Source organism: Oculina patagonica, chromosome 12 (genome assembly GCF_052425735.1).
Source record: "Oculina patagonica isolate OP01 chromosome 12, crgOcupat, whole genome shotgun sequence".
NCBI classification, from domain to species: domain Eukaryota; kingdom Metazoa; phylum Cnidaria; class Anthozoa; order Scleractinia; family Oculinidae; genus Oculina; species Oculina patagonica.
This window is the reverse complement of record NC_135769.1, coordinates 4,252,717-4,264,757: the sequence shown is the minus strand read 5'-3', so window position 1 is coordinate 4,264,757 and position 12,041 is coordinate 4,252,717. Positions and strand designations below refer to the sequence as shown.

The window sequence follows — 12,041 nt, the reverse complement described above, 5'->3', positions numbered from 1 at the left end:
AGCACTCTGGTTTAAGCTTAAATAGCACTCCGGTTAGCCTACTTTAGCTTGGGTTGCTTGCGGTTAGCTTTTATAATAAGGTTAGGATCCTAGCTTGGATTCTGGCTCGAAACCCTGGCTCAAATCTCACTCCAGAATTCTGGTTTAGATCCTTGCTCTAAACCTGGCCTGGATCCTGGCTAATTATTATTAGTTTATCTCACTAAATCTATGTTTTGTATTGCAAAAATCAAGACTTTGTTTAAATGAATGAAACCTTACTTATTCAGGGTAGCCCGCAGTCTACTGAAGCTAGGAAGTTTGATTTAAAGCAAAGCAAAAATAATTTATTGCAATTATTTCATTAAGAACCATTTCTACACTCAAAAACTTTCAAAATTAATTACATTTTGAAATGTAAAAAATCCTAGCCTTAATACACTGTAAAAATCCTAATACATGTAAAAGATATATGGAAGCACATCGTCTACTGACTAAATATTTTGACGTGTAAGGATACATTGTACATGCATGTAAGCACGGGCTGTACTCGGAGAATATTATATCAAGTGCACAGGTCTGTACAAAAAGTTAGACCAATACTCTCTCAGTCTCAGTAAGTAAGTACTTTATTTAAACACATGTCACCAATGAGCCAGGGACTCGTTTAAAAGTGAACGTGTATTATTAATTTCTAAAAATTACAATATAAAAAATTTAAATATGATTATCTATTCATTAAAAATACAAAAATTAGACTATAAAATTTAAAATTGAAAAACTAGACTATAAAAATTTAAAAACTACATAGACAATAAAATTTAAAAATGTAAACTAATCGATACAAAGATTACAGCAACAGTTAGCCTCGGTGGTCAGGTTAACTTGTTTCAGTAAATTTTTAAAAATTCTAAGAGAGGACGCTCCTCTTATATTGTCAAGTAGGCTGTTCCATAAACGTGAAGTTATGTAGCGATAAGATTTATGCAAAAACTTTGATTTAAAGGTCTACATCTACATTTAATATGTTGGTAAAAAGTCCATACGGATATCACACCAACGTCTAAAAATAAGTAAAAATACAATTCTAAAAATCTAAAAATTCTAAAAATCTAAAAAATTCTAAAATTATATGGGTAAACCACTAAATTAATAAAAATGCTCGCGCAGTCCAGACTGGAAAGACGTAAGAGAGTCGGAATCAACAATCGCCGCAGGGAGTGCATTCCACTCTCTTATGGTCCTCGGAAAATACGAGTAAAAATACGTAGGTCTACTACAGGCTGATTAAGGTAGGCTGATTATTAAGCTAAGATAGGCTGATTAAGCTAACAATAGCCTCTTAGATCATAATTGCTAGCACGCAATGAGAACAAAAAATTATTGGCTATCAGTGGCGTATCTAGACCTTCAGGTAAGTGGAGGGCCGCATCATCTAGACCCTTGAATAAGGGGGGGGCTCTCGAAAATAATTTTCTCAGCCCCACTAGGCCCCTAGATCCACTCCTAGTTATGGTTACCGGTATATTGGCAAAAAGAAATTTTTTTCTTGACCTACTATTTGAGAAAAGCTCAAAAGAAATCTCTGATTGGCTGGTTACAGTTATTGGTAATTTCAGTTGTTTTAGTTATAAAAAAAATAAAGTTACTGGATAACAACAGCAAATATACATACATAAATATTTCTTGTTATAACATTGCAACACTAAAAAATACATTTAAGTACATCAGGGAAGCTAGAAAATATTAAATTGATTAAAAAAACAATTTTCCTTGAATTGTGATTATGTAATCAATGGGTAACTTTCGTTAATGAAGTTCAGGACTGAATGACAAATTGCATCTACCCGTCAAGGTATCTTTGAGGCTTGCACAAGAAGAAATAAAATATGTTATTATACTGGGTTGGTGGTTTTAAATAGATCAGGCATCTTTAAAATTTCTTCATAGATTAAATCATCCAATGGGTTTCTAATGACAACATCTTTTAAGCCATTTAAAAGCAACATTAACACTTATATTTGTCTGCCTTAAGAATGGTTTCATTTATATTTAAGGAAATAGGAGTCAAATAATTAGCTTATACCCAGATAATTGTACTAGGTGCTCAATTCAAATGTTCCAAATATTAATTAATGAGTATCCCCCAAACTCTTACAAAATTTAAAGGCAGCAAAAACATGAACAAGTGTAACAGGGTAAGGTCCAAGAACCTCATGATAAAAAAAAACCAGGACAAGATCGATCCAGACATCTTGTAGACTTCAGAACGTTGGCCTGAGTACAGACTTTGCCTTAAATTACAAATAACCAAATAAAGCAAGATCTGTTACAAGATTTGAACTATAAAAAAAGCTTAGCTTATATGAAATCCAATTGCATGCAATGGTATACTGGTCAACATGTTTCAAAAGAAATTAGTTAGTTTTGTGACTATAACATCAAAACACTAGCTCATTAATCCTCAATAACTAAAAGTTCCTCTTTATCGAACTTCCTGTAATTTTCCCTCTGTTCAAAATGACTGTGGGTTACAACGTCTGCAGCAATTTCGGAGGACTCTTTTCCTTCAGGACCACGAGCAATTCGTTGTGCCCTCCCGATAAACTGCACAAACTTCACGGGGGATGTAATCTTGGTCATTATCGCAGCAATGCTAACAGGTGGGTGATCAAATCCCTCTTGTAGCATATCCACAACCACAACAAGCCTGACACGGTTGTTTCTAATTTGTTTCATCCGTTCTGGCAGTTCAGACTTGTTCTCTGAATGGTACGTGATGGCAGGAGCATCTTTCCAACAAGCCTTCCATAGTTCTGCCACTCGATTCGCGTAGTATTGTTCCTTAGTTATGGCAAAAGCCATGTGTGGAACGTTGTTGGGAAGCGGACTGTCTTTGTCCTTTCTTTCTTGTATTTCTCTTACTTTCTTAAGGATTGCATAGAATGCTTTCCACTCCAAGAGCTCTTCCGGAGTAGGCTCAGATTTAAATTGAAGATGAGCTGGAAGAGTGAACGTGGTTTCTTCGACAAAATTTGTGTCCCGAATAATTCTTCCTTTTACAGCACGCTTAAGGGGCAGATGATAAGCAAGCTGCGTCTTCACCACAGGCTTCTTATCACCTCTGTAAGGTGTTGCTGTGAAAAAGACAACCAATGCATGACCTTCAAATTTCTTGATAATTCTCGTCCACGTCCTTGCAGGGAAGTGATGCGCCTCGTCGACAATCACAAGTTTGAACAAGTCATCCGGTAGATCTACTTCCCATTTCTCTTTTTTAAGAAACTTTTGGGCATTGGCAATGATGACCTCCTTCCCTCTCAAGAAGTTAGCACTGTTGGGACCGTTAAGCTTTTCGGTTTCTTCAATTTTCACTCCTGATGGTAGAGCTCTTCGCTGATTGTCCTGTACAATCCCGTGGCGTAAGAGAAAGTTTCGTCCTGATGTATCGCTCGGAGAAATTAGCATCTGCTCTTCCAGATGGTCGCTAATATTAAGATTCGGTGTAATTACCAGGACTGGTTTGTCGAAGAAGTGACGAGGGTCTCCAGTGGGAAAGCTGCGAGGCACATCCTCCAATCCTTCTGTTCCCAGAAAGTATGGAAGGCAACAGATTATTCCTGTCTTTCCACTTCCTGTGGGCATACATACAAGAGCAATCGGTGCATTCTGTGGATCATCTCGGTTAAACCATTTCCGAAGGCGTTCCAGAGCATCCCATTGATCTTCCAGAAGCCTTCCCTTACATCGTTTCACCACAGCATAGCTATAGCGGTTATATTTTGGAAGATCAACAGGAAAATCATCTACTTCCATAGACTCAGCCATTTTGTTTTCCACCACGCTATGGCCAAATTAAAAGTATCGAATCACTTCCTTGTTCCCAGGCGCCGGTCGGCCGGACGGTGAAGGCGGTGAGGTTGAAGGCGGTGAAGGCGGTAGGACTGGAAAACAGGGAGCGCTGGGGTTGATGGTTAGGGAGCGAGTTTTTCCGTCCGCATAAGGCCCACAAGGCCAAGCGAACCGTGTGTCAGTCCCACAACACCAAATGAACCGTGCACTACCAAGGAGGAGGACGCCTGGGGACGACGAGGCAGATCGAAATCCAATCATAACTCGACACACAGATAGCCCAGCTGACGAAAATCACCGAACTGTGGAACCGGCTTGAATTTTATATCCTCTTATACCCCGCCCACTTTCGTTCACAGAAATTTCTGTGGCTCACGTGCTGCGCCTCCTTGCTGACACTGTAATGTTTACGATTGTTTGTTTGAACCGCGCTTGAGAAAACGCGGCAGTGGAGAAAACGGCCTCGCGAATTCGAAATTTGAGGGATAGTCGACGCGTGGCCTTTTTCGGGCCTTAACAAGAGCCCTGATGAAGATATCCTGATCTCGCCTCGCTCTCACTCCTTTTGTAAAACTTTAATTTTGACGTGTTTACAACCGAGATCTCAGCAACCGGGATGAAATTTTACCTGAAATTTTTGACATTCGTTCACTCACGTTTTTTTGCCTTAATTTTCTAAGGGGACGAGGGAAAAATAGGAAGGCTTGTTTACAGTTTGGTTAGAGTTTGTGTATGAGGATTTAATTTAGTAAAAGTGTAGACCTAATGATTCAGTTGTATTCTGTGCCTCCCAACAAACATATAATCTCCTATGTGGTTAGTTAAGTTACCGGGGTTCTACTGTATCTATAAATAGTATAACCTGAAGAAATTAAAAATGGCACGTATAATAACACAAAATAAATGTACTTGAGAAGATCCGGCCCTTGTCTCAGCAACCAGCTAAAAACAGCCGCATTGTCATCTTAGCTGTCTTTATTTAAATGCTCTCACAACAACATCACAGTTCAGAGTTTTCTCTCATTCAAAGTCATCGTCATAGTTAATCAAAACACTTTTAACCTGAAACATTATTTAGTCTTCATTCTATTAACAGAGTAGTTCAAATGGTGCCCCAGGTCAACTCAATATAAGACCAGACAACATCAGCAGTAAAATGATCCGTTGAATTTCCAAAAAAAATTAGATTATTTTCTCGGTCCGTTCAGACCATTTGCGTACGCGTGTCCTAACCGATAAATATAAGGCATCCTATCGACATGATAATATTTTACCGACAAGGTTTTCAATTATATTTTACTGAGTTTATTTTGATGTTCTACATCCATTGTGTGTCTTGTGTAGACGTTTCACAGTGTCTGCTGCAGTGCGGATGTAAATTCCAACTGGAATCTGGATGGGATTAACTTCCCGGCCGGAATAAGCGATCTTGGCTGGAGAATCATTATTAATAAGGTCAATAAGATCACGTTCGAATAAGAAGAGAGGAAACGAATTGCTTTTTCAGGGACCGCGGAGCAGGGGGGGGGGGGGGGCAGCTTGGGGGCTTAACTCCCCCAATCATATTACCGAAAAAATAAAGGCTTTCTTAGGAAAGGGTCTCTAAAGCCGCCTACTTCAAGTCCCTAGTCAGCCCCCCCCCCTCCCTGTTTTTGATGAAAAGAAACGAAACAACTCAGTTTAAACATTTGCTTGAGATGGTAATTTGTGGATTACAATCGTCTCATTACAATCCAGTAATTTGTGGAAAACAATCGTCTCATTACAATCCAGTAATTTGTGGATAACAATCGTCACATTACAATCCAGTAAGTTGTGGATAACAATCGTCTCATTACAATCCAGTAATTTGTGGATAAGTTGTGGATAACAATCGTCTCATTACAATCCAGTAATTTGTGGATAACAATCGTCTCATTACAATCCAGTAATTTGTGGATAACAATCGTCTCATTACAATCCAGTAATTTGTGGATTACATTCGTCTCATTACAATCCAGTAATTTGTGGATTACATTCGTCTCATTACAATCCAGTAATTTGTGGATTACATTCGTCTCATTACAATCCAGTAATTTGTGGATTACAATCGTCACAAAATCGGTAAACCTCTGCTTTTCGTTTTACCCCCTGGATTGTAATGAGACGATTGTAGTCCACAAGTTACTGGATTGTAATGGATTGTAATGAGACGAGTGTAATCCACAAATTACTGGATTGTAACTGAGACTGTCGGCCAGGGGGGGGGGGGGGGTTAAGTGGTATACCAATATACCTGAAAAAACCTGTACCCAGTATACCCAAAATTTCCCTTCAAAATCATGAAAAATACAGAGACATAAATGCCCAATTTTAGCATAAAATACTGTATACCCAATTCAAAATCGTCCTGTAAAACGTATACCCAAATTAAAAATCCTGGCCGACCCTTGACCCCTCCGCTGCAAGAAAAATAACGCCTGATCGCAGGTTAGGCCGACCCTGTGCTTAAGCAGTTTTCAGTTCAGTGTCGTAAAACCAAAACCAAATTAATTAGTCTGACAAATCAAAAAGGACGCTTACAATAAAACTCGGTACACCAATCAAAACTAATATAATATTTACATAAAGGCGCCACGAAGCGTACGAAAACGTACGCAAGTGAACCCACAAATTGGTTTTGGGTTTGCTTCTAATTGGCTAAGAAAGTTGCGAGAGACTTTTAAAAGTAGCACCGCGATTTCCCCCTTTTTTTCTCATTTAAGCAATTAAAAAAATCATAACATATACAGTAATTAACATCTAAGTAGTTCGAGGGAAACTACACCAAACTAGAGGACACGCAAAACAAGGAAGGTCGACCTTAATTCTGTAGGCTCTTAGCCATAACAGATTAATTTGGTCTGATTAATTTGCAATTGCCATCTTTAGCTTTCCAACATCACAGTTTGAGTATTCTCTCCTTCAAAGCGGGAAAGGTCAAAACCAAAACACTTTCAACCTGAACCATTATTTAGTCTTCATTCTATTAACAGAGTACTTCAAATGGTGCCACCAAGTCAACTCGATATTAGACCAGGCTACATCAGCAGAAAATGAGCTCTTGAATTTCAAACAAAAATAAGATTATTCTCACGGTCCGCTAGGACTACCTAAAAAAAACTCGCCCGGTGGCAAAATACAAGCACTTCAACATTCGATGTAGACATAACAACGTCACTCCGAACAGCCTGAAACTACGCACTTGTATGAAAGGCATCAAGACCACGAGGATTATACTTAACGCCGAGAGGAAACTGCTTCAGGAACGTATAAGACAATGTGACTTTACGATCCGGAAATATGAGGAGAACATGGAAGAGTTGAAATCAAGTTTACAATCCAAGGTGTCAACAGAGATAAACAACCGAATTCTTACTCTCTTCGCGAACACACACTCGTCGCACTTTGAGGAGGCAAAGAGCCGCCAAAGGCATAAGTTCGATCGCCTTCAAAGTAAACAAAAAACTGAACTGCCGACGTTGAACACCGAAGACACTAAAATTGATCAGAGAAAGTGGGTAATAAATCTTTCAGACCGCTCTCTCACCGACAGTGAACAATCGGTTCTTATGAAAGGTTTGAACTTTAGCGTCACCCCGTCAAAGATTCCAGTTGAAGATATCGTAGCAGCCACAGAACTGGCTTGCACCCAACTGAAGGATAAGAGCCAAGCCGAGAGCCTGAGAAATGAAGTAGTTAAAATTATAAGCAAGAGTAAACCTCCAAGATCGAACATCAGCAAAGCCGAAAGGGAAGCTATCAAATATTTGGCGAAGGACGATTCAATTGTCATCCTGCCAGCAGACAAAGGGCGCACTACGGTCATTCTTAACAAACAAGATTACCACACCAAGGTGAAGGCTTTACTAGACGACACCAACACGTATGAGAAACTGACATCCGACCCAACTGGTTCCATCAAAAACAAGCTCATTCAAACCTTGAGAAATTGGCGCAAAGAAGAAAAAATCCCTGGCTATCTGTATAACCAGCTCTACCCCACAGCGGAAAATGTTCCAAAGTTCTACGGCCTGCCCAAGATTCACAAGAAGGACGCCCCGTTACGACCAATAGTCTCCAGCATTGGTAGCGTGATGTACGACACTGCCAAGTTCCTTGCTAAGATTATGAAACCTCTCGTTGGCCTCAACGGTCATCACATCGTCAACAGTGAAGACTTTGTCAACAAGATTGCAGAGCTTGAGGTACCTCCTGGACAGAAACTCGTTTCATACGATGTTTCTGCACTGTTTACTAGCATCCCGATTAATGAAGCCATCTCAGTTACCAAAGCGAAACTGGAAGGTGACAGTAGCCTGCCGGATAGATGCCCTCTGGATATCACACAATTATCCACATTACTTGAGATGTGCCTTTCGAGTACCTACTTCACATACCAGCATGAATTCTACAAACAGAAACAAGGAGCTGCGATGGGGTCCCCAATTTCTCCCATAGTGGCTAATCTCTACATGGAACAGTTTGAGAGTAGAGCACTGGACACCGCCCCGACCCCGCCAACTATGTGGTACCGATATGTTGACGACACGATGGCCAAGATTCACGAACATGCTGTCGATTCTTTCTCTGATCACTTGAACTCGATTGATCAGCACATCCAGTTCACTTCGGAACAAGAAAAGGAGGGTAAAATCCCGTTCCTTGACACCTGTGTACACGTAAACCAAGATGGTTCTACCAAGATCTCCGTGTACCGTAAACCTACGCACACGGATCAGTACCTGAACTTCCACTCAAATCATCATCTTCAACACAAAAGAGCTGTAGTTAACACCCTGATGCTGCGAGCCCAGACCTTGGTTACCGAGGACGAGGACAAAACAAGAGAAGCCCAACACGTGAAACAAGCTTTGAAAGTAAACAACTACCCAGATTGGATGCTAACAATACCGCATTCCAAGTCTGGAACGAAAGAGCCCGAAAACGAGAAGAAAATCTACGCTTCAGCGCCATACATCAAAGGAATTTCTGAACGCCTTCAAAGAGCGTTTAAGTCACACGAGGTCACACTTATTCATAAACCCGTAAATTCCCTGAGGTCGCAATTGGTACATGTCAAGGACAAAACGTCCAATCTAAAGAAATGCGGAACTGTGTACCAGGTTCAATGTGAACAGTGCAACAAGGAGTACGTTGGCGAAACGTCCCGTTTACTGGAAACCAGAATGAAAGAACATCAGTCGAGGAACTCGTCAGCCATTCATGAACATTGTCGACTGGAGGGCCACTCGGTAGACACAAGCAAGACAAAAGTGTTAGCCACCGAAATCAACACCTTTAAACGCCGGGTGAAAGAGGCCATTGAGATAAAACTCAGAAAACCTTTGTTAAATAGAGACAATGGTTTTGAATTAGCTCCAATTTATGACAGAATTTTAACTCCCCCGAGGCAGTGAAATGTCTTCTTAACATTCATCTTAAAAAACACCACCTCAGTGACTGATGAAGTCTGGATGATATCAGACGAAATATTTCACGCTTTTAAATTTTATTTGCGCTCCGAGTTTGAAAACATTTTGAACCCTTTTAACTACCTATTGTTACTTATTTTCGCGATTTTCGCAATTTTCAAAAAATCGCGAGAACAAAGAGTCGCGAAAATTTATTTGTAACGTTTTTTATTGTATTTTTTTGTTTGAAATGTATTTTTTGGCCAAATCGCGCAAATTTAGTACCTCGAAATGTACCCGTTCCATTTTTGCGAAATTAAGTTCTCGCGAAAATAAAGGACAAGGCCTCCTGTTGACATTATCATATTTTCCCTGCCATAAATTTTAAATTATGTTTTACTGAATTTTATGTGGCGTTCTATATTTTTTTCAACTGAATCCATCATGTGTCGGGTATGAACGTTTTGCAATGCCTTTCAGCATTTCAGACAGTTCGGATGTAAATTCCAAGTGGAATCTGGATGGAATTCACTTTCCGGCCGGCATAAGCGATCTCGGCATGAGGAGAATAATTATTTATAACGTCAACATCACGTTCCGATAAGAAGAGAGAAAACGAATAGCTTTTGATGAAAAGAACCAAAACAACTCAGTTAAACCCAAGGGGTTAGCCCGGGAGGGGGGGGGGGGGGGGGTACTCCCATGCATATATGGGCTATATAGGTATGTGCCGCGGGATGGGGTATGGTTTTAAGGTTCTCAGTATCGTTTTTGCTCCTTTTGGCATTGTATTCTTGGTGTGATCCTTAGATAGGGTACCTAGAGTCTATCTGCTAAAATTAACGGCCAGCTAATATAAAAAAGGTATCTTAAAACTGAACTATCCGTTCAAGTATTAGTAAAGCGATTTTATAAAGATTTGTGTCTTGCCGTGCGCGGTTAGCCGTTATTTGGGTCGTCACAGAATGCTTCCCCTCCCTTTAATAGGGTGTCGTTTTTCGGTTTTGGGCCTTAAAAAGGGTATCAATTTTTGCTTTCTTTATCCTTTATTAGGTTCAGGGTTTAAGAACCTTCGCAGCACACCCCCTATCCGAAATTTATGGGAGTACCCCCCGGAGGAGGTTAGTTTCATTTGCTTGAGAAGGGTTTGATAGGGGTTGGAAGAGGAGGGTGGAGAGGGGTTTAATTTAAAAGGACACTGTCACGGGGATTTTAATGCTTTTCAGTAAAAAGTACTAAAATTGTTGAATAGGTCTTCTTGTACATGAAATGCACCTAGTAAATCAAGATGGAGATATAAAATAAATTCTTGTTGAAGGAAGAAGGGAGCCATAATAATTAATTTTTAGGTGTTTTTCCAGTCCACAAGGGCAAAAGTTGAAAAAAATCAGCCTGATTTTTTTCAAGTGTAGATCTAAAGTTCCTGATGACATCACAATAATATCACTTGTTTATCGCTTTAGTACACTTTAGTTTCTAAGGACGTTTTTAAGTTTTCTTTTTTTCCTAGATTAATAACAGAATGGAACTTGCTGCCCGCTGACTTAGTGAATTGCAAGTCATTATCGAATTTTAAATTAAATTTAGGGAAGCATGTAAACAAGTAAATTGTAACTAAGTATTTTTATATCTTATTTATACATGTACATTTTGTTTTTGTTATTTTGTACTCTTATAGTTGATGTGATGTCTTAAACGATGTTATCAACTTAATAAATGTAGATGTTATGTAGATGTAGATGGTGATTTTTAACAAAATTGGACCACTATTCGTAGTTTCCACATGCATGTCTTTAGGCTCTTGAGTTTTTGAAGTGGAACTGGTGACAGTGTCCCTTTAAACGAAAGGCAAGGGTTTACCGATTTTAGAAATGTCATCGCCAATAATGTCACGTTAGGGTTGTACTCTATATATCTAAATAAATAGTAATTAAAAAGCAGAATAAATAATTCGTTCATCTAGCGGCTTGGTCACGTCAGGAGGCCATTGCTCCGACCAAGTGACAAAGCTCGAAACGTCAGCTGAACATCTTATGAACAACGCCAGTATTTTATCCTAATCAAATACGTGCTTATTATCATTATCAAGTGTTGACACTAGCCCACCCAAGCAACAAGACATTTTCTTCAGCTTTCTTCAGAAATCGGTTCAAATCTACCCAAGACATTATTTTTGTCGTTATTTGCAACACCGCCTTTTGAAGTGGTAAAAATATAGTCATTTCTTGCGGTTGTTTATTAAGGCAAAAGCCATTGAATTCAGATACCACGCGTTGTTTTGTTTCCAAACAGTATACCCTATTTGTATCAGGACCAGACTAAGACCTTCAGACGATGGAGCATATCGTATTGTTTTATGTAAGCCTTCCGGTGATAATTAATCCTCTTTAACTGAAACTCGAGAAAAAAATACCTTTTCTCCAACGCTTTAGTGACCAAAAGCTTTACCTTTTCAAAGCGGCACGTCCCGCCTGCAAACCAAAATAAAGGAATACCCTTACCCCCCCCCCCTCCCTCACCAACACGAACCCAAGTCTCTAATACAATCTGAATTGCAGCCCAATCTAAGTTGTAGTTCCCAGCAAGTTCTAGTTCATAAGTCAGTCAGTGGTCGTATCTTCAACAATTAATTTAGACTCCCCTCCCCCCGCCCCCTGTGACTGACCCCTCGTAAGCGAAAACCTTGGGTGACAAGCAGATAAGGCCGGTGTCGGTCATTTTCGGTATAGTAGACTTAAATCAGTAAAATACTTAAGGTAATGAGCATTATAATTATTT

The 12,041-nt window shown here is 39.6% G+C and overlaps 2 protein-coding genes across 2 annotated transcripts; one reads left to right on the top strand and one right to left on the bottom strand.

The window, feature by feature from the left end:
- Nucleotides 1-590: 590 nt before the first annotated feature.
- LOC144631796 (uncharacterized) lies at nucleotides 591-3,818 on the bottom strand. Its single transcript, XM_078490359.1, has one exon. It carries the CDS (start codon nucleotides 3,805-3,807, stop codon nucleotides 2,437-2,439), a length of 1,371 nt encoding a protein of 456 aa, XP_078346485.1. The 5' UTR covers nucleotides 3,808-3,818; the 3' UTR covers nucleotides 591-2,436.
- Nucleotides 3,819-7,058: 3,240 nt separating this feature from the next.
- LOC144632375 (uncharacterized) lies at nucleotides 7,059-10,806 on the top strand. Its single transcript, XM_078491004.1, has 3 exons — nucleotides 7,059-8,982; nucleotides 10,317-10,384; nucleotides 10,774-10,806. The coding sequence occupies exons 1-3, from the start codon at nucleotides 7,059-7,061 to the stop codon at nucleotides 10,804-10,806; spliced, it is 2,025 nt and encodes a 674-aa protein (XP_078347130.1).
- The last annotated feature ends 1,235 nt before the right edge of the window (nucleotides 10,807-12,041 follow it).

Bases quoted from the DNA above. Each gene is read 5' to 3' on its own strand.
- LOC144631796 (XM_078490359.1), bottom strand. From the start codon at position 3,807: ATGGCTGAGTCTATGGAAGTAGATGATTTTCCTGTTGATCTTCCAAAA.
- LOC144632375 (XM_078491004.1), top strand. From the start codon at position 7,059: ATGAAAGGCATCAAGACCACGAGGATTATACTTAACGCCGAGAGGAAA. The intron at 8,983-10,316 runs GTGAACAGTGCA...ATCCTTTATTAG, and splicing joins AACTGTGTACCAGGTTCAAT to GTTCAGGGTTTAAGAACCTT. The intron at 10,385-10,773 runs GTTAGTTTCATT...TTTTTTTCCTAG, and splicing joins GGGAGTACCCCCCGGAGGAG to ATTAATAACAGAATGGAACT.